The 23,406-nt window shown below is 40.6% G+C and overlaps 2 protein-coding genes across 2 annotated transcripts; both read right to left on the bottom strand.

Moving 5' to 3' along the window:
• Positions 1-3,019: 3,019 nt before the first annotated feature.
• LOC139475197 (uncharacterized) lies at positions 3,020-6,033 on the bottom strand. Its single transcript, XM_071258450.1, has 5 exons — positions 6,013-6,033; positions 5,363-5,585; positions 3,730-3,849; positions 3,484-3,549; positions 3,020-3,116 (listed from the first exon to the last, which is right to left on the bottom strand). The coding sequence occupies exons 2-5, from the start codon at positions 5,583-5,585 to the stop codon at positions 3,112-3,114; spliced, it is 414 nt and encodes a 137-aa protein (XP_071114551.1). The 5' UTR covers positions 6,013-6,033; the 3' UTR covers positions 3,020-3,111.
• Positions 6,034-17,187: 11,154 nt separating this feature from the next.
• On the bottom strand, positions 17,188-22,538 carry LOC139475196 (autotransporter CRAC-like). The gene is made up of 3 exons (XM_071258449.1): positions 22,493-22,538; positions 20,966-21,281; positions 17,188-19,318 (listed from the first exon to the last, which is right to left on the bottom strand). The coding sequence occupies exons 1-3, from the start codon at positions 22,536-22,538 to the stop codon at positions 17,188-17,190; spliced, it is 2,493 nt and encodes an 830-aa protein (XP_071114550.1).
• Between the last annotated feature and the right edge of the window lie 868 nt (positions 22,539-23,406).

Below are 23,406 nucleotides of genomic sequence, written 5' to 3'. Positions count from 1 at the left end.
GCACTATTTTAGCTTGCCAATGACTTTTCGAACCACGCGCAGAGTCACCTCATCTTCCGCTCACCCTGAAGCTAAGAACTTGTGAAGCCTGTGAAAATGTAAATAACACTGGCAACAATCAGAACTCATGCAGATCTAAACTGGACTTCAAAAAGTTTGAATTATTTTATCCGATCATATACAAGAATTACTTGATAAATCAGTTGATATAGATTTAGTGACATTGATAGAAGAATAGAGTTTAATACAGATACATTATGTGCCGCGGCAAATGACAGGAAGAAGCAAGCTGGAAGAAGTAAATACAATAATGAATGGTTTCATACTGATGTAAACAGTTGAATCGTTAAAGAATGTAACTACATACTACAAATATTTGAGTGTTTTTAAGTAAAAATCTAAATTGGTCTATACATCCAAGGGAAGCATCAGTCCACGTCAACAAGATTTTATTTTGTATTTTGAAGAATATAAAAGTCCTTGGTTATAAACGTTGCATGTCATACAAGTTCTTTAAGGTTTGTTATGTTAAAATTAAACCAATTTTACTTTACGGTGCTGAAATATGTGGAATAAAACAATTTAATAATATCGAAAATGTTCATTTGTGTGCATGTAATAGATTTCTAGGTGTAAAAACCAATACATCTCACGTAATGGTTTATGGAGAGAATGTGGTAGATTTCCTCTATTTATATATGAATGGTTTCGGAAATGTTTGGTATGCACAATCTGTACGAACTGAAAGTGTATATATCAGTTCTTTTCTACAGAGACTAAATGATATTTATCTGCAATCGTGGTCGTTTTCCTTGACATTATCGATCAAACTGTATATTATAGAATGTTGAAAACTCATATACACACTGAACAGTTTGTTTGTTTGTTGATTAACACCGCACTCAGCAATATTCCATCTATATGACGTCGGTCTGTAAATAGTCGAGTCTGGACCAGACAATCCAGTGATTGACATCATGAGCATCGATCCACGCAAATGGGATCGATGACATGCATCAACCAAGTCAGCGAGCCTTACAAGCATAGTCGCCTTTTACGGCAAGCATGGGTTGTTGAAGACCTATTCTATTCTATCCTGGATCTTCACTGAACAGTATCTGTTTTATGTAAATATACAGAAATATCGTAATTCATTGATAAGATTTCGATGTTCATCTCATACGTCATGCATCGAGAGGGGGCCATGTACAAAAAACCCAAGGTCAGAACGAGTATGTTAAATGTGTAACACCCAAGACATAGAGAATCAATATCACTTTTTACTTGTATGTCCATTTACTACACTGAGAAAAAAAATATATTCCTGTATACTACTTTAATGATCCGAATATTGCGGAATTCCGACAACTGTTAAACAGGCTAAATACATTAACAATGCAAAACTTGGCCGTGTATATATTCCAAGCACAGTTATATAGAACCAAATTTGTAAATAATAGCTAAATTGTGTGCAACCCCTCTGTCATATGTACTACAGGTATTGTTTGACTAAATTATGCAGTTTTTGCTTTGTGTCGCGCATAGTTGTTCGTGTGCTTCTTATCTCAATAAAACAATGAAAAGGATGAACCCCGACTCGGACATCAATCGTAATGGCAAATTGCACATAGATATTATTAATGGTCCGTTTATATGTTATAGTCAATGCATGTCGTATTCTGTGGAGAACATCCACTTATGAAACGTCTGGAAGTAAAACGCTCTTTGTTGCGACATGTTACAAATATTCAATGAACCAATCCCAATCATCCAGCAGATGTCTGAATCATCCGTTGCTGATATTTCCACTTAGAGTGGTGTGGTAACATAGTAAATAAAGCGTTTTCTCGGCAACCCGAATAATTAGGGTTCGATTTTCACTTTGATACATTATGTGGTACCTATTCTAGGTGTCAGCTATCGTGACTGGGATATTGCTGGTTTCAGACACCGCTTACTCACTCTCATGTATCTTCTTTTTTGATAAGTGACGGTGAGGTAGCATTATGGTTGAAGCGTTAGCTTCTCAGTGAAGCCGATTTCTAGGGTGTCCCCGTTGTGATTTTGCTGGAATGTTTGTGAAACAGGCCGATAATTCTTTACACTCAATGGCTAACTGTTAAGGCGACCGGTTATCGCTCCCAAGACGTGGGTTATATTTCACAGCTAGGTACTGTGTGAATATAATTTATCATACACTTGTTTATAGTCACATATTTTGCTTGGAATGCCATCATGGCTCACCTTTTAACCTGCACTATTTGCACATTACTAATGATAGGCCATGCTGATAACTTCGACAAGGCGCTGAGGTGGAATTAAAATCCTCAACAGCTGTTTGGTAGTCAGCGGAAATTCTCTCTCTCTCTGTGTCTCTCTCTCCCCCTCTCTCTCTCTCTCTCTCTCTCTCTCACACACACACACAAAGAAACAAACGCACGCACGCACGCACGCACGCACGCACACAAACAAACAAACAATCAAACAAACAAACGCACACGCACACGCACACGCACACACACACAGAGACTATAACTCGTATTACACTGGTACCAGTTCAGCGTTACTTTCCAAGGCACTGTGTAGGTAACATGATAAGCCAGAGAAGCTGACTGACTCCACTTAGAGACTTATAAGAAATAGGAAGGAAGTTGAGAAAAGCAATATTACAAAGTCAATAATAGATAGTTAGGTGAGCGAGTTTTAATTGGTTTAACTTCGATTTTAACAGTATTTCGGTTACATCAGGGAGTGAGTGGAAGGGAATTTTAAGTGATCTAGGTTTCAACGTTCATCACTTCAGACTCACCATCAGGGTTCTTTTTTTAAATCGTTAGCAAAACAACAAATTTGAGTGAGGTTTCATGTTTTTAGGCCGTCTTTGCAGGATTCTACAAGAAATTGGCTACACACACTGTACCCATGCCATGTGTGGAATCGAAACCGGAACTCGTATGCCGCTGTGCTACACCAGCGCCCCTAACTACATTTGAAGTATTTCCAATATTCCAAACACACATTTGTTATTTACGACTTTATTTATGTCCATACTGTACTTGTTACACGGATAACAGATGAGTTGAGCATCTTGTGTTCCGCTTGTCAGCACGGTTATTCTGAAAGCGAAAATAAATATACAATTAAAAAAACGATCATATAAGAATGTACACAAATCGTCTATTACACAGTGTGCGCGCACGTGCGTGCGTGCGTGCGTGCGTGCGTGTGTGTGCTTGTGTTTATTTGTGTATTGGTGTGTGTTGGTGTGTACAAGAGTTTACAATTCAATTGAGAATTTCCGGTGAATACACAATAGCTATTGAGGATTTCATTTCCACCTCAGCGCCTGACCCAAATTATCAGTTGCTAAATCATTGGTATGGTGAGGTGAGTTGATGTGAGATGTGTGTGTGAGTTGAATCATATGCACTTTGCATGTGCATATGGATTCTGCAACTTTTATGTTGGGGTTTAACGTCTCACCTAGATCGAGGTCTACAGTTTCCCGGACTTGACGTTGGTAGAGGCTGATGTCTTCCTTGTCTGCTTCTGGAAACACAAGAAGGTCTTATTGCTATGTATGCCAGGAATAGATGGGCCTATTGTGCAAATTTAGTATGTCGACGATGATGACATTGATGATGGCATTTCTATATATTTCTACTTAAAGTGGTACTTGAAGTCAGAAGGCTCGTGACTCTTCTACAGGAGAGTGGTTATCTCCCTTACCTGTGATGTAACCATCCTGGACAAGGTCCTCCACGTCTCTGGTTGCCAGCACCATCATGATCTCGTCGTCACTGACTTGACCGTCGCCGTCCACGTCAAACTCACTCACGTCTCGTTTACCTGGTGATGGAAATAAGTACAATTCTATTTTATAACCTCCCGACAAGTGTGGTCAACAGCTAGGGTAAGATGTCAGGTAGCCAGACTAGGCAACAGACTTTGGAAGTTCTTACTTATCCTATCTTTCGAAGCATAAGTTGCGACCTTTCCCAAATTATGTACGTTTATAACGACGGTGTTGAAAGCTCTACTTATTAATGATATTTAGTTTTCAAATAGTTGCTTTGACATCCAAGGTATTTTTATGTAGATAGATAGCTACCCACACAAGACTCATTCACCTAGACGCCGCTCGACATCTTTGTGAATATTCATCCGTTTTAATCTTACCATACGTTGTCACTTATCGCAAAATATATAGAATATATATTATTATCACCTGGATGCCGCTAGACATCTCTTTTGGTTAAACAACGTTAGTTTATTAAGAACTGCTTGCACGGAATGGAGCTTGAGAAGACGTACATACAATGTTTGACCCTCACTCTATGAACGTTTATACTCCAATGAACTCACTCAAAGTGAAAGTCAATTATGATTTGTTATATCACTATTTTTCAAGTCGAAGGATGTCGAGCTATACACGATTTTTATGTAGCACGTGTGACTTCATGTTTACACTGACAGCCATACAACTACAAGTATCACGGAATGAAGCAGTTCTTCAACAGGGGACGTGGCACGAGCTCATGTATCCTTACATTGTTCTACAGAGACATCGTTTGTGGTTGTTTACAACAAACATCTTCAAATATCTTTGAGTCATCATTAGGTGAGATAGGTTTGTAAATCAGTCACAATGACAGCGCGTTGTAATACATTTACATCCAGTACGTGGACGACACGATAAACGTGACGGAAAAGATGTCCGAATTTGTTGATGAATCTGAGGCAATTACAAGTGTTAGTCATGATTGATCAATTGGTCCGATCTTTGAAAGTTGATTGTACATGGATACTAAGATAAAGTCATAGATTGCACCTGACTGTATCTGCCTGTCTAGACACGGATCGAGGCGATACTGTGATAGTTTAGATGTTTTTCATTTAGTTTGACTTGGAATGGTCGCTGCGAAGGTATTTGTGAACGATTATGCAGTTACACTCTCTGACCTTTCCCAATGCATGCCGAAAAGCTGTGTTATAGATTAAAAGGACTAAATGATCAGAAACAACACTTCTGTGTGTATTCGTGCTTTAGAATTCCCATGTGTTTCCTAAGGGATGTGGAAATAGTCCGTCAGCGTTTACGTCATTCAAGAATACAATCCCGAGGAACACGTATGAACGTCCAATTGTCTCGTTCATAGACTTATGAACGTCAGTTTCGCGGTCATGTGACCGGCCTCCCATCCAAAGGAAATGCCGTATATCTTGTGAACTTCACATTAAAATATATTTATGGAATACATTAGAAAATGGAGATACTCCTTATTCTATCACTAGCCATACAAGGAGGGACCTATCACAAAACAATATTTATGTTCATTACAAATGTCCTTCTCTTAAAAACCTTCACAAAAGTACCCCTTTTTGTCAAGAGAAATGCGCTTACCGGATTGAATTGCTCCTCCAACCTTTTTGACAGTTGAGACTACTTTCGAAGCGGCGCGTCTGACAGCACCTCCAACTGCACGTACAATACTCCTGAAACGAGGTAAACGAATACCCCAGGAATCGGTTCCGGGCAGGGCCACCATGGCAGTCAGGAGCAGGAGGACGAGGGCGATCTTCATCTAGGTACATATAAGATATTTTGGAATGATCCATTTAAGAGTTGTGAGCACTTTGTCCCAGCAATTTAACATCACGTCATTAGAATGACTAATACTCGCCTTTAAATAACATTTTTTTATGATAAGGACCAATCCTTTAAAACCAGATTATCCTGTCAAGTTAAACACAATATGTAATATGCATAGATAAATTACAGCCATTTATGGCCACTAAACAGAGGATCATTATGATCTCAATTTGTCAGTAATTTAATTGATACCGCCGCAGTTAAATACAGCATCATTATAACCATGACAGCAAATACAATATTTATTGATTTAACACGACCAACTGAATGGACATACACATATTAATTTTCGCATCACACCGAAACAGCAGAGGACTATTAGGATAGATATTATACACGTTCATAAAAAAGACACCTACCTTTGCAGTTCTGGATATCAGTGGACAATGGACTGGTACATGTCGGGTATATATAGCATGGACGCGTTGATGGTCACACGCACCACATCTGGATGCAATGATCTTTCTGACACTATCTCGCCAGCCACCTGACAACTCAATTAGTTATTTTAGAGACATCCACAAGTGGAACTGACAGTTTGTTGTACATGCGTCATTGATATATATTCTGAATATATTTGAAAGAATCGTAAATAAATGCGACAAAACCGTTTCCATCTGTCACAAACATGTGAAGTCAAATCACGGCAAGTGTTCATCTGAAGAGCATACTCGATTGTTCCTCAAAAGCTGTGAAATGTAGACACCAAAGGATGGAGCAGCTGGAATATTATTCGACATAAGTGTGAAGTGAGGTGAAATGGGGCTTAATTTCACATTAAATTTACATACTTGACTATTGTAAAGTTGAAGTCACCCCTCATGTGAAATAGTTCGCATCTTTATGTATAGACATAATATTAACCAAGAGCCGTATGGCGCTTTTCGTAGAGAGTGCATGTTCTTAAACTCACAGATATATAAAGTCAACGGCAGAGAATAATAAGACTAGAGTATCTGTCAAAACAGATTCAATTAGTACAGTCAAAATAGTAACGACAATTACATGAGTGGATCAGTAATGACACCAGGAGTGATGAGCACATCCTGCTCTACCGGTGGGACGGCCACTCAGACAATGTGCATAAAAGTAACTATTTGTTGCATAACGCCGTATCTAAATCAATACATATTCAATGACTATTTGTGATTACTGAGCAGATGTTAATTGATTCAATTTATTTCTATTAATTATATTGATGGACATTATCAGAGTTACAAATCCTTCTACATTGTGGGCGATGACTCATTTCGTTGACAGAAGATACCTTCAAGCTATCATAGACACCAGGGTAGTGAAAGTATAGCCAAAGGTCACGGATGCCTGTTCTGTGACTTGACAGGCACCAACTGTTGATTGACATTAACATCTGCATTAAATCTATCAGTAAACTTTTGTAATAATTAATCATTTGTTAATTGTTTCAATTTATGTTATCATTTATATCTTGGAAGTTACCTGCTACACAAATCCATCTCCATTGTGGACTATGCCAAGTGTGGTCGACAGATGATAGCTGCAAGCTATCATAGACACGAGGGTAGTGTAAGTATAGCTGAAGGTCACGGATGTGTATTCTCTGATTTGACAGGCACCAAGCGGTGATGGATGGATTTTCACAGGACATAACAATGGTGCGTGTGAAATTCAGTGTGAATAATGATATGATATTTCACATTTCGTATTTGTTCTACTTAGGACAATGAGCTGGTGATATAATGAATACATATAGTGTGACTACCTTTTCACATCCGTGATTTAAACAAATTTATATTCAGGAAAGATTAGATCACATATCTAATAAAACATGTTTTCACCTCTCCCAATATAAAAAGACGTTTTAACACACAAACGTGTTTAACAAACAATGCTGATGTGTACCCTTCGAGTTTGTTTTTTTAATTTCCAAATCTAGCCACGGTAATTATAACTATGATCGTCTTCATTAATCACAAATCTCTTAGAGTTCCATATAAATGTTAAAAGTGAACTAAGAGTGTCGCAAGGAATGATTAATTTGTTATTTATATCATTAAGGGTATCATCAATTGAAATAAACCTGCCTGATCAAAGTAATTATTAGAAAATTTGAAATAATGTACTTTATGTACTTTGAATATAATATTAGTATTACTTTTATACAGCAGACGTAATTCAAAATTAACATATCGTTTCTAGTTTCAGCACAATCAGTAAATGCGCTGTGGTGTCACTGGATGATCAGGTCAAGAATCGATTGTGTATGGCCTGCCGCCGTATGGTAGGAGTGCTGCTGCTCGGTGTCAGCCATGTTGAATGAGTGCTGGGTGCTATTGGTAGGGCAGAACTAGATTGTCCTTTTCGCGAGTACCTGGTGTCATCGCTGACTTTCAGTGGTCAATTTATATATTTTTCACAGCTGTTTTGGTTTTTATGCCCAATAGAGTTTGATTATTCGAGGTTAATAACCGTGATTGATTATTCTCTGGTGATGTTTTATATTTCTTTATATTAACAAAAAGTATTTGAAAAAAGTGAAATTAATACCATGTGGATTTGCTTGATTTTTTTGCAATCTCAGAAAGAACCAGGTTCAATAATGTTTCCTGAGTAAACATTATATGGAATTCCTAAAGAACATCTTGGACATGTCGGCAGCAACTGTGGGGCCTAACTGTGCTCTCCGCCTTACTGATCTGTGTCATTATGTACATGAAAGGACATTTCATCTCAAACTGGCATAATCAAAACGCATATCGGTTATCAGAAACATTTTTATAATGTTCTGACAGAGAGTTCCCTTCCACTGATTTACTCACCTGAGCTACAAATAAAGGAGACCAGTGAGACCGCCTCATCTGCTTCATATCTAGGTCTTTCCATAAAGATTCACCAAAAAGTCACAAAAACGACTCCACAATAGTGGGGTTGGGAAGCACTTACCCAGTAAAATAATAAAACATTATATAGTGTAAACGTAACCTGATTGCTGTCCCTATTGTGCCTTACATGTCAAACTGCACCACAAATGGTTCTCAGACAAACGTTGTAGATTTTGCAATATGTGTGATATTTTGGCAGACTTGTTATCCCATATTGCGTCGTAAGATTTCTTGATTATTTTTCTTGTGTGTAATTGGGGCACGGGTGGCTCAGTCGTCTTAGGCGCCGCGATTCGCTATGCAGAGTTGCGTTCATTGGGCACGCCAGAAATCTATAAAATTGGGTTCTAATCCCAGTGCGCCCCGAATATGTTTCTAGGTTTGTCAGCACCATATCCGTGTTCGTGGGTTTCACCGAGGTGGTTCACGTCTGAGACCTGCATCACTTCGGGCTTTCCTCCCACATTAAGCTGGCACACCGTGATATAACTGGTATACTGTTAAAACCCAACTCACTCACTCACTCACTCACTAACTCTCTTGTGCGTAATTGCCATTGTTTCTTCTTCTTTTTCTGAACTAAATAAATTCTGCCATCTATCTGCCCATCTATGTACTGTTTCAAGATCAGAATTGAATATTTAAGACGCATCAACATGTAGAGACGTGTTTGTTTTCGATTCAATATTCTGTATAATGTCATTTATATAATAATGAAAGCAATGAAAGCAGTTTCCATGATCATAGCAAATCTCGACGTTCTCTGTACAATTCCTGTTATAACTTGAGCATGTGTTTATGAACCACTATCAAATTCGCGAAAAAGTGGCAGCATCACAAATACATGCAAGGGCAAGTCAATTGTGTACCTAAAAAAACACACGGCAACATATATGTTACAAGTCCATTAGGGAATTGCCTTGGATGTCATTTTGGTCACTGATGCGTCAAATTTGGAAATGTTTTCCCCATTTCTACCACAAAGCTTTTTGAATGTTTGACTAATGATATTACTCTGTAACAGTCAATGGTTGATCAGGAAATGTTCCTATGTTAATGATTTTACTGAACATTGTAGCATCCTGATTGATGGGGTTTCTCTGTACGCATATTACAATGGGCATTTGTCTGGGGAGGGTTGAAAGCACCCAATAATTATAACCTGTTTGCGGGTTGGAGCACAGATGTAATTGCCCTGAAAGCGAATATGTGAATTCTTTCAAGCCGATATCATATCAACTATTTGTTCAAATCATCCCGTGCCTACTCTGTAATAAAGACTTAGGCCTGCCAGAAGTCTATGATCATGGGTTCGAATCCCGGTTCGACCCGATTATGTTTCTATGGCCTGACATCACAATAACACTGCTCACGGGTTTTCACCAAAGTGTTAAATGTCAAACGTACTTGTACAATACTTCGGGTTTTCCTCCAACATCAAACTGACAAGAATGAATGTGCCTTATAAAAAAAATACTTTTATAATAAATAATACATTTTATACCCATGGGGATTCCGGGTAACCTGGTATTAAATGTCCAGGATGACCAGGGTAGCTGACTTGGTTGATTGCATGTCATCGTAACCCAGTTGTGTGATGTCAATCACTGTATTGTCTGTTCCAGATTATTCAGGGGCGGTCGGGTAGCCTAGTGGTTAAAGCGTTCGCTCGTCACGCCGAAGACCTGGCTTCGAATACCGACATGGGTACAATGGGTGAAGCCCATTTCTGGTGTCCCCCGCCGTGTTATTGCTGGAATATTGCTAAAAGCGTCGAAAACCAAACTCACTCACTCACTCTAGATTATTTACAGAACGCCATCGTATAGTCGGAATAGCGCTAAACAACAAACAAACTACGAGTATATTGCATTGTCACATGCTTTATTTGTTCGATTTAAATAGAAGATAAATGGAATGTTGATATTTCTTGAATCAACACAGCTTCAATTTGACTCAGTCAGACCATATACAGCACACACCGATGTTGGTCTCGTACTATACAGGTGTATCAGGTCAACTAAGCAGGTGTATTATGTTAACTATACAGGTGTATCCGGTCAACTATACAGGTGTATCCGGTTAACTATACAGTTTTATCCGGTCAACTATACAGGTGTATCCGGTTAACTATACAGTTTTATCCGGCCAACTATACAGGGGTATCCGGTTAACTATACAGGTGTATCCGGTCAACTATACAGGTGTATCAAGTTAACTATACAGGTGTATCCGATTAACTATACAGGTGTATCCGATTAACTATACAGGTGTATCATGTTAACTATACGGGCGCATCCGGTTAACTCTACAGGTGTATCATGTTAACTATATAGGTTTATCCGGTAAACTAAACAGGTGTATCATGTTAACTGTACAGGTGTATCCGGTCAGCTATACAGGTCTAAAATGTTAAATTATACAGGTGTATCTGGAATACTATATAGATGTATCAGGTTAACTATAGAAGTGTATACGTTTTACTATACAGGTGTATTCGTTAACTACACAGGTGTATCCGGTTAACTACAAAGGTGTTTCCGGTTTACTATACAGATGTATCCGGTTAACTATACAGATGTATCCGGTTAACAATACAGGTGTATCCGGTTAACAATAAAGTTGTATCCGGTTAACTTTACAGATGTATCAGGTTAACTACACAGGTGTTTCCGGTTAACTATACAGATGTTTCTGGTTAACTATACAGGTGTATCAGGTAAACAATAAAGTTGTATCCGCTTAACTATACAGGTGTATCAGGTTAACTACTCAGGTGTTTCCGGTTACCTTTACAGATATATCCAGTTAACTATACAGGTGTAGCCGGTTTATTAACAGATGTTTCCGGTTAACTATACAGGCGTATCCGGTCAACTATACAGGTGTATCAGGTTAACTATATTGGTGTATCCGGTGAACTATACAGGTGTATCCGATTAACTATACAGGTGTATAAGGTTAAATATACAGGTGTTTCCGGTTAACTATAAAGATGTATCCGGTTAACTATACAGGTGTATCCGGTTAACTATACAGGTGTATTCGGTTAACTATACAGATGTATCCGGTTAAATATACAGTTGTATCAGGTTAACTACACAGGTGCTTCTGGTTAGCTTTACAGATGTATCAGGTTAACTATACAGATGTAGCCGGTTTATTAACAGATGTTTCCGGTTAACTATACAGGCGTATCCGGTTAACTATACAGGCGTATCCGGTTAACTATACAGACGTATCCAGTCAACTATACAGGTGTATCCGGTTAACTATACAGGTGTATCCGGTTAACTATACAGGTGTATCAGGTTAACTATACAGGTGTAACCGGTTAACTATACAGGCGTATCATGTTAACTATACAGGTCTACAATGTTAACTATATAGATGTATCCGTTTAACTATAAAGGCGTGTCCGGTTAACCATACAGGTCTACCATGTTAACTATACAGGTGTATCCGATTAACAAAATACAGGTGTATCAGGTTAAATATACAGGTGTTTCCGGTTAACTATAAAGATGTATCCGGTTAACTATACAGGTGTATCAGGTTAACTACACAGGTGTTTCCGGTTAACTATACAGATGTATCCGGTTAACTATACAGGTGTATCCGTTTAACTATACAGGTGTATCCAGTTAACTATACAGATATATCAGGTTAACTATACAGGTGTAGCCGGTTTATTAACAGATGTTTCCGGTTAACAATACAGGCGTATCCGGTTAACTATACAGGCGTATCCAGTCAACTATACAGGTGTATCAGGTTAACTATATAGGTGTATCCGGTTAACTATACAGGTGTATCAGGTTAACTATACAGGTGTATCCGGTTAACTTTACAGGCGTATCCGGTTAACTATACAGGTCTACAATGTTAACTATATAGATGTATCCGTTTAACTATAAAGGCGTATCCGGTTAACTATACAGGTCTACCATGTTAACTATACAGGTGTATCATGTTAACTATTCAGGTGTATCCGATTAACAATACAGGTGTATCAGGTTAACTATACAGGTGTTTCTGGTTAACGATACAGGTGTATCCGGTTAACTTTAAAGATGTATCAGGTTAACTATACAAGTGTATCCGGTTAACTATACAGATGCATCACCTTAACTATTCAGGTGTTTTCTGTTATCTATTCAGGTGTATCACGTTAACTATACAGGTGTATCACGTTAACTATACAGGTGTATCGCGTTAACTATACAGGTGTATCACCTTAACTATTCAGTTGTTTTCTGTTATCTGTTCAGGTGTATCACGTTAACTATACAGGTGTATCAGTTAACTATACAGGTGTATCAGTTAACTACACAGGTGGAACTTTATTGGCACTTATCGGCACATTTATACCCAGCAATACAGCAACAGAATGGCAGGGACCACTGCACTCTCTGCTGCTGTACTGACTTGACGAAACTAGAGTGAAATGCCAACACTCCATTGGATGACACATAATCCAAAATAGCATGTGTTCGTCACTTCACCACAACCCCATTCTATTAAAATGACAATGGCTGCAACACACCATGCTACTATCCAGTGTATCTCATTCCACAGGCTTAACTGTTCTTCCAAAGGCATATTTTGCAGCAAGAGAGGCGTCTTTGTGCTGTGGTATAGAATCACATCCCGCCTAAAAGACGGACACGCAATGGAGCCTGAACCTTCAGGCCAGAGAATCCAAGATTCCAAAATAATCAATGAATTCTTCAGTCAAGTCTAAAATAAAAAAGAAGTACATTTTAGCGAAATACACTTAACATATATTTAACTAAGAAGATTCTATTGCCAATGAGTATTTTTGCTGTTATCTTTAACATCCTCTTATGATTATGATTATTATTATGTACAATAAAAATGGTGCAAAGCTGGGTTTGGATGATCCTGGTACAGTCAGGCTGGTTAGGCTCATCATCAGCTCGGGGCCCTTGCTCCCTCTACACGCAGCCTAGACAGCGAATGGGACTTCTCCCAGGAAAACCTGCCCAGTAGAACCCCCCCCCCCCCCCGAACTTTTCGGAGAGTGTGAAGACTCCCTAACACTGCAGCCTTCTGCATTACCCAGATTGTTAAAAGGGCTGTATTCCTGGCAACAAATCTGGGTACTATCCCAATGTCAGTCAATAGATTGGGAGGTGCCAAACTTAAGGCACCGAGAATAATGATGAGTCGGACAACTTGATACTTGGGATGCAACTGAGACAGTTCGAAAGCGAGGTCCGCAAATTTGCCACGTTTTCCCTGAATCTTGTCAATCACATTAGTGTCAAAAGGGACAGAAATTTCAATGACATCGAAGATTTCATTGGATTTATCAAAAAGGACAGGATCAGGTTTGTTGGCCTGGATATGTCTGAGGCTATATACGGGCCTATTCTAAAGAATTTTATAGTTCTTATTATTCACGGAGCCTTCTACATATTCTGACTCGTACCATGGATGGACCTCTATTTCAAAATCCCAAGCATAGCGAAGACGGTAATAAAAGGATCGAGTCATGCAATCATGTCGCTTAAGACAGTGTGTTTGTGCCAAAGCCGGGCATCCACTGACAATGTGTTGGACAGTCTCGTTAAATTCATTGCATGATGTGTATTCATTTCCATATTTTTATGCAAAATCACACATTGAGAGTTTCGAATGGGAAGTGACTGGTACTGAGCAGCAAACAGAAAGCCATCTGTTTCACATCTAAGCGAAGGACTCTGCAGGGTGCTGAACTTCTGAACACACTGCACATGAACTCAATGCAGTGGTCGTACAGAGAGCCTTCCCATGAAAAACCAAGCCTGCTGCAATTTGATATGGCACTTCGCTTGGTTGACACACATTTCTGTACCGTCCAGCAATACAGACCCATCAACAAACTCAACATTGATATTGAGATCATGTCCTACAACATTGGCTCGTTTAAGAAAACTGTGGAAAGCCTTCGCAAGAAGACCACCAGACAAATAGATGTGTGCCAAAGTGCACAATAAAATTCTGCCCCCAAGAGCATCCACGTCAATCAACATTTTATTTTAAATTATTATGGTTATCATCATTTTTGTTATTATTATGAACATGAGATATTTACGATGGCAATGAGGATCATTTGTAGATAAAACAAGGAATCGTTCATGTTTTGGCACACGACTACCAGGAAAGAAACTATACTGTCCATCGAGCCTAGGCAAGGGCCATTTCCCAGAACTCAAGTCTCCCATGAATTACATCACAGCCATACTTTTTTGTCGTGGGTGGTCTAACAAAGCGTTATTATGTGCATCAAAGTCAGCAATATTCCAGGTAAACTACCGGGCAAAAGAAAGTACCCACCCATGTTTGATGGTAGCTTAAAAGAAAAAAAGAAATGTTTATTCTATTGGGACGATCGAAATGGGTATCACATTTGTGTTTTGAAGCTTACATTTTCAGTTTCTCAGAGACTGTTTTAGCCTAGTCACATTTTCATAACCTTTGTAATTGTTTGGTCAAATACAATTTTCTTTTGCCCGGTGGCCTGTCATTAAAATAATGTGGGTTAGTCAAACCAGTGTCAGCATGCGTCGATGCGACAAAGGGAACAAAGTAAATGAACCGTACCAACTGATCTTCATTGGTCAGATAAACATAGGATAATGCGGACCGGTCATCCTCTTGAGTATCCGCGATCCATCGTGGATAGTTTAACATTGATAAGGTGACATTGAGTTTGACTTGACGACTTCTTGAACAGTATTACAGTTACATCATCTCACTGTTTGGCTAAAGGAACGCGGATCGAGCTCTCTGACACTATTGCAAGACCCACAAGGTTGATAGACCAATGATCAGTAATGATTGACTCTGCCATGTGCATCTTAGCAACGATTAAGGCATGCAACTCTGCACAGCAAGAGTTGGCTTCTGGGAAGTCAATGCCACCTATACCAACGAATTTAACTGTATTCCGTAATTTTGTTGTTGTGCTTTATCAATATGTGCATCGGAGGTGCATAATGTAATAAAATTTATGTGCACAAAGGGGCCGATAGCATACCTGTATCTCTGAAGACGAAGGCCTCAGGTCTCCGTTTGGGTAAAACTCATACCGCCAACGGAGTATTAATGGATGGCCTCCTGTTGATGAGACAAATACATCAATACTGTTGATATATGTTGTAACTTATGGTCAAGAACTTATATGGAGGGACGTCTGTCGCGGTTGTAGTTTACACATATGCTCTGATATAGGTTACGCTATTCATCATGCTGTGATACGTACGTGTTTTTCTGTACCAGATGACCACTCCTACGACGACGATGCCGATACCAATCACGCAACCAACAGCGACCAGCACCCACTTCATCACAGGCACTAAAATATTGATAAATTGACATTTTTGAAACATTTCTGAAGATGTAACCCTCCGTTAAGTTCACGGAACCAAGAAAAAAACACTTTCAAAAAAAAAAGAAGTAAATAATGATGTGTCACAAAAAATAGTTGTTTTCAATATTGACTTTAACAAGAGCTACACGGTGGATATTTTTGAATATCCCAAGTACCAAAATAACTATATGTGTCACATCACCGCAATAGCTATCAATAAATCTCTAATTTGTACCAATCACTTTACTAACTATGATTGTGACTATGAAAACTATTCACATCACTCTAGGGATTGTTAATATGTCCACAGTGGCTACATCCTACCTGTAGCTGAGGCATGAACTTGAGGCGTGACTGATTGGCTGTTTGCTGTTGGTGTAGTTGACGTCGTCCTCGGTGACGTTGATGGCGTGAAACGTATGGTCGCCAATGTCACAGGAGTAGTGGTAGCGGTTGATATAAATGTTACATTATTTGATGGATTTGTTCCTGTACTTGTCGATTCAGAAGTAGAATAGAACGTTGAAGACGTCGGGGACACACCTGGTGTCGCAAAAGAGCTTATTGATGTTGAGGGTGGTGTCAATTTTGGAGTTGTTGATGAAGGCGGTGTCACATCCATAGTCGATATTGTAAAATATGATGTCCTATCTGTTGTTGCTGACATATAGGGCGAAATAATATCCGTAGTCGATGAGTTTGAAGGCGATGTCACATCCGCAGTTGATGTGGAAGGTGATGTCACATATGTAGAAGATGGTGAAGGTGACGTCACAGCTGTATTTGGTGATGCAGAAGATGACATTATTTCTTCAGTTGACGATGTTGGAGGCGACGTTACGTCTGCCAGTGACGTAGAAGGGCATGTCACATATTTTGTTGGTAATGTGGTTGGCGATGCAATACGTGGGCGTGATATAGAAGGCGATGTCACATCTGAAATTGATGATGAAGAAGGTGACGTCACGTATGTTGTTGTTGATGACGTAGAAGCCGCTGTCACAGCTGAATTGGATATAGAAAACACTGTCCCATCTGGTGTTGTTGATGTCGAAGCTGATGTCATATACATATTTGATGATGAATAGAGTACTATTACTTCTATGGATGAGGATGTGGAAGGCGTAGAATGTATATTGGATGCAGAGGGTGATTTTAAACCTGCAGTTAATGATGTAGAAAGTGATATCAAAGCTGTAGATGACGTTGGAGTATAAGATATTACATATCTAACTGATGATGTAGAAGGCGCTGTAGATGATGTTGATATTGCAACTGCCGATACAACGCTTTTATCAGTTTTTGAGGTCGTCGGTACTTGTGATGTTGAGATATCCGTCGGTACTTGTGATGTTGAGATGTCTGCCGGTACTTGTGATGTTGAGATGTCCATCAGTAACTGTGATGTTGAGATATCCGTCGGTACTTGTGATGTTGAGATGTCTGCCGGTACTTGTGATGTTGAGATGTCCATCAGTACCTGTGATGTTGAGATGTCCACCGGTACTTGTGATGTTGAGATGTCCACAGGTACTTGTGATGTTGAGATGTCCACCGGTACTTGTGATGTTGAGATGTCCACCGGTACTTGTAATGTTGGCATCCCCGTCGGTACTTGTGATGTTGAGATGTCCGCCGGTACCTGTGATGTTGATATGTCTGTCGGTGTTTGAATTGTTGAGATGTTCGCTAATACTTGGGATGATGCAATGTCCACCGGTACTTGCGATGTTAAAATGTCCACCAGTACCCGGGTTGTTGAGATGTCCACCAGTACCCGGGTTGTTGAGATGTCCTCCGGTACCTGGGTTGTTGAAATGTCCGCCGTTACTTGTGATGTTGGGATGTCCACCGGTACTTGTGATGTTGAGATGTCCGCCGGTAACTGGGTTGTTGAGATGTCCACCGGTACTTGTGATGTTGAGATGTCCTCTAACACTTGTGATGTTGAGACGTCCGCCGGTACTTGTGATGTTGAGATGTCCACCGGTACTTGTGATGTTGAAATGTCCACCGGTACTTGTGATGCTGAGATGTCTGCCGGTACTTGAGATGTTGAGATGTCCACCAGTACCTGAGTTGTTGAAATGTCCATCGGTACTTGTGATGTTACAATGTCCACCGGTACTTGTGATGTTGACATCTCCATCGGTACTTGTGATGTTGAGATGTCCACCGGTACTTTGGGCGTTGAAATGTGTACGAATACTTGTGATGTTGAGATGTCCACCGGTACTTGGGGTGTTGAAATGTGAACAAATACTTGTGATATTGAAATGTCCGCCGGCACTTGTGATGTTGAGATGTCCGCCGGTACTTGTAATGTTGAAATGTCCACCGGTACTTGTGATGTTGAGATGTCCGCCGGTAACTGGGTTGTTGAGATGTCCACCAGTACCTGGGTTGTTGAAAAGTCCGCCGGTACTTGTGATGTTGAGATGTCCACCGGTACTTGTGATGTTGAAATGTCCACCGGTACTTGTGATGCTGAGATTTCCGCCGGTACTTGTGATGTTGAGATGTCCACCAGTACCTGGGTTGTTGAAAAGTCCGCCGGTACTTGTGATGTTGAGATGTCCACCGGTACTTGTGATGTTGAAATGTCCACTGGTACTTGTGATGTTAAAATGTCCACCGGTACTTGTGATGCTGACATCTGCATCGGTACTTGTGATGTTGACATCTCCATCGGTACTTGGGGTGTTGAAATGTGTACGAATACTTGTGATGTTGAGATGTCCACCGGTACTTGGTGTGTTGAAATGTGTACGAATGCTAATGATGTTGAGATTTCCACCGGTACTTGTGATGTTGAGATGTCCACCGGTACTTGTAATGTTGAAATGTCCACTTGTTCTTGAGATGATGAAGTGTCCGTCGGTGTCTGTAATGATGAGATCTCCATAGGTAATAGAGACGTTCCCGATGACGCAGCTACTGACCCAAGTGATGTTACTGTGATGATTGTATCTGTTGAGGTTTCTGCAGTTGTTTCTAAAGTCATCTCTGATGCACGTGTAGATAACGTTGCTGTAAATGGTACAACTGTACTTGGCGAAACCCTCTGTGAGGATGTTGGCGTGCGTACTTCCGTATTTACCGCCGTTGCTGTGAATGTTGTTCCGGTAGATGTAATTTGTGTTGTGTTGTCCACGCCACCGGAGCTCCATGGTGTTGTTGGTGATGTCTGCACCGTGGTTTGTGTTGTTATGGAAGCTAACGACGTGGAACCTGAAGTTGTCAACGGCATTGTTGTCCCTTCCGATGATCTTCGCGCAGACGTTTGTGTTTGTAACGATAATAACGATGATGATGCTGATGTTGTTGATGCACTTATGGTAATAGTTGATGATCGCTCCACTGACGTAGCTGATGTACTGTGAGACATCGATGCCGTGGGTGACGTTGATGACACAGGATATGGATCTGGTGAATGAAAACAAAACAAATTCTATTAGTACACAAAACATAATTGGGTGAAAGAAAAAGCGGGGAGTGAGTGAGTCATCGACTCAGCAAGTAAGGGATGAGGTGAATGAATGAGTGAGAGAAAGAGTTGGTGATTGAGTAAGTGACAGAATAGATGATGGGGCAGATAGAGTGATGGGGTGAATGTTTGAGTGTGTGGCAGTATGAGTGAGAGTTATGGAGTTATCGGTGGAGCAAATATAAATACAATTTCAATGAGACGTCATAACAGGATCACACATTTTTTAGGGTTGCGTCGGTTTTGCAATAATAACGCAATATTGCTCGAGTAATCGAACCCCTTGAATCCAAACCCTTAATGGTGCTTGCAAACGTTTGACTTCTAGGCTATATTCACACAACAGCTTACTATATTACCTTTTATGGAGCAATGAGACATCGCCTTTGATCTCTCTGAGACAACAAAATCTTAATCGCTATACGGCTGGAATGCTTGCTATGCAAGGTTTTGTTTGTTTGTTGTTTAACGCCACACTCAGCTATACGTAAATAATCGTGTCTGGACCAGAAAACTCAAGTGATTGACATCATGAGCATTGGTCAACGTAAGTGGGATACAACGATATGAATCAACCAAGTCAGCGAACCTGACCACCCGATCCCGTAAGTAGCATCTTACGACGAGCATAATCGCCTACCTGTACTTGGTATCAACGCGCAGGATTACGGATGGGGTGTACTTCTTCGGTGTATTGATAGTATAAACTGGTTAGTTGTACTGATGGGTGTACTGGTGGGTGTACTGGTGGGGCGACTGACGGGATCACTTGCGGTATTGGTATGAACAGGTCATGTGTGCATGTACTGGCGGTGGGTTCTAAAGGGATGTACTGGTGGGTGTACTGGTGGGGCGACTGACGGGATCACTTGCGGTATTGGTATGAACAGGTCATGTGTGCATGCACTGGTGGTGGGTTCTAAAGGGATGTACTGGTGGGTGTACTGGTGGGGCGACTGACGGGATCACTTGCGGTATTGGTATGAACAGGTCATGTGTGCATGCACTGGTGGTGGGTTCTAAAGGGATGTACTGGTGGGTGTACTGGTGGGGCGACTGACGGGATCACTTGCGGTATTGGTATGAACAGGTCTTGTGTGCATGTACTGGTGCTTGGTTCTAAAGGGATGTACTGGTGGGTGTACTGGTGGGGAGACTGACGGGATCACTTGCGGTATTGGTATGAACAGGTCTTGTGTGCATGTACTGGTGCTTGGTTCTAAAGGGATGTACTGGTGGGTGTACTGGTGGGGCGACTGACGGGATCACTTGCGGTATTGGTATGAACAGGTCATGTGTGCATGCACTGGCGGTGGGTTCTAAAGGGATGTACTGGTGGGTGTACTGGTGGGGCGACTGACGGGATCACTTGCGGTATTGGTATGAACAGGTCTTGTGTGCATGTACTGGTGCTTGGTTCTAAAGGGATGTACTGATGGGTGTACGGAAGGGGTGTATTATGTCCGTGTGTACTGAATGAACTGATGTTTTGGGGTGTACGTACTGGATGTTTGTATAACCTACCTGTAGCAGACACATAAATGACGTCGTCAGTCCGCACGGATACGTTATCTCCTCGCCAATACGACAACGAGCAGTTGTACAAGCCCTCGAAAGAGTGGTCGAAGTTTTTAATCTTCATGTAAGCCGCGCCATTCTGGTACATCAATGAAACAAAGTCCTTCAACTCGAAGTCTGTCACGATAGAATTGAAAGATGGAGAAAATGCTCCGATTTGTAGAAAGAATTCCCACTTTGACGTTTTCCTGGTGAAGAGAATTCCCTCAAGTCGTTCACCAGGTTGAAGACTAATGGCACACTGGAGGGTGGTGTATGTGCTGTTGGCGACGGTAGGCGCCTGGACCCGGATGTCAACGGAGGCCAAGTCGGACATCTGAAATACTGAAAGCAGCAACATATACCCCTGTGTATCAACGAGGCAGATCTTTCTGTATCAGCAACAGAGATATATCTTTATAAATACGGGTGATCACTGCCGTGTGCTTCACATCAATTCGTATCTCTTTACAGAACATATTACATAAGGAGAAGATTGTTGACACAGACGTGGGAGTACTAGGTAAGGACAAGACACCAGTATATTCATGAACAACTTCTTTCTTACAATTAAGAGCGACGTTTCTGTGTAGGTTCTAACACCGTTGTCAAGCAAGAGACGTAGTATCTTATCCTTACCAAGTACTCCTGCGTCTGTGTCAACAGTTGTTGGTTTTAGAGTGTCAATAAATTTGGTCTTGTCTAGTTTGCATTATCACCGCCTTGGTAACCTACAGATATAGCGGAAACTGTTATTGTAGAGGGTCACACAAGGTATAAGCAGTACGAGGCCGGATGACGTCACAAATGACCGTTGCGTTATGCATTAATGCATCACAGTGATCATGAGAATTGACAGCATATGCGTCGATTCGATGGTACAATTGTGCGTCTTTAGGGTGCGTAAGAAACAGATTACTGCACTCGTGTCTGTCAGATATCATTTAATATTTTAACTCGTTGTTTCAACGCGTAACTAACTCGCGTTCGCTCGTTAGATACTTTTTGAAATAGCTCGTTGTCAGATACATGGTATCTGAAAGGCACTCGTGTAGAAATCTCTATATAACCCATATGTACTAACAATAGATACCTCTGCGCATGTACATGTGTATAATTCTACAACTACTACTTCTTTATATCAACTAATAATATTATATTTCAGTATCACACAAATATGTATATCAAAACCGCATACCGCTGTATATCAACACGGACCTCTGGAGGGAATAGATGGACAAGGAAATGTATGCATGTGTAATTATACACTGACATTACATGCATGAAACAGGTGTAATTGATGGACGGAAATATGGATGAATGAATGGATGGGTGGTTGAAGGAGAGACGGACGGGAAATTTGATGAATGAATCAACGGCTATTGTGATACATGATTGAATTGATGGATCTATTGACGATGAATGGATGGAAGATGGACTGACAAACGGAAGGAAGAAAGGACGAAGATAGATGGATAATCAATAGAAGGACGCGTGATGTACAGGTAATTGTAGATAAATTCATAGACGGTTGGGAAGACCGCATGACGACTTACCAGACAATGTGCTGACCACCAACAGGATGTTCACGTCGTGTTCCATGATGTAGATGACGACATTCACCGGGCCGCCGTCACGCCTTCATCTAGTTCTATGAGTCTTGGTGACATTCTCCAGATGTAGATTTAAAAAATATGAACTTGAAACTTAGTATGTAACGGTAGTCCTCACCACTGAAAAATCTTTCACTTGAATTATTGAACGTGTACTCTAAACGTCCATAGAGCAGTGTATTGTCCAAGTTCGTGTCTTAGCGTCTTCAAATGAAATACCTGTGCAGGGAGGGTTGCGTGGGTGGCCATGAATTTCACAGTCTTGTTGTAAGACTTGGAGTAGATACAGTATGACCAGTCAACACTAAGAGGTTAAAACTGAGAAACGCACATAGTTACATGGCCACTGCTAAATATCTCTTGATCAAATGTTATTACAAAATCCGTTATTAGGGCTTGTGAAAATAGAATTATTACCCGTTCGCTTGCGTGTTGAAATTCTGTAAACACTCGATTAGGGCCTGGAAAATAATACCAATCACCCGGAACAGGTATATAAAAAAGGTCGCCGCGTTCAAATTTCCTTTATTGAAGTTAACGACTTATTGCTTGCCATCAACCAGCGCGACTTGATTAATGTAGACCTGATCACCCACAAAGACGTACACGTGCCGAGGTGTTGCTTGAAGTCGCTACTGTCACGACGCCGACGGTGGTATACATGTTCAGGGCACTGACAATTTCATATTATGCCACGACCAAGCCTTGTAACAATGCATAAATGTCCCTCCCGAGATTATGAACTGTTATTCCCCATGCAAGGCCCTCCTTGATTGCCGGTGGCTGCCTAACTGATGGATCGCTCTTTACGTTACCGGAAATATGGTGACGGTTAGTAGTTCCCACTGGAGGGCAGA

The sequence above is a fragment of the Haliotis cracherodii genome, unplaced genomic scaffold (genome assembly GCF_022045235.1).
Source record: "Haliotis cracherodii isolate W230 unplaced genomic scaffold, xgHalCrac1.p SCAF_3, whole genome shotgun sequence".
Taxonomy (NCBI): Eukaryota; Metazoa; Mollusca; class Gastropoda; order Lepetellida; family Haliotidae; genus Haliotis; species Haliotis cracherodii.
Note: the sequence above shows the minus strand (reverse complement) of the source record. Positions and strands in the feature narration are given on the sequence as shown.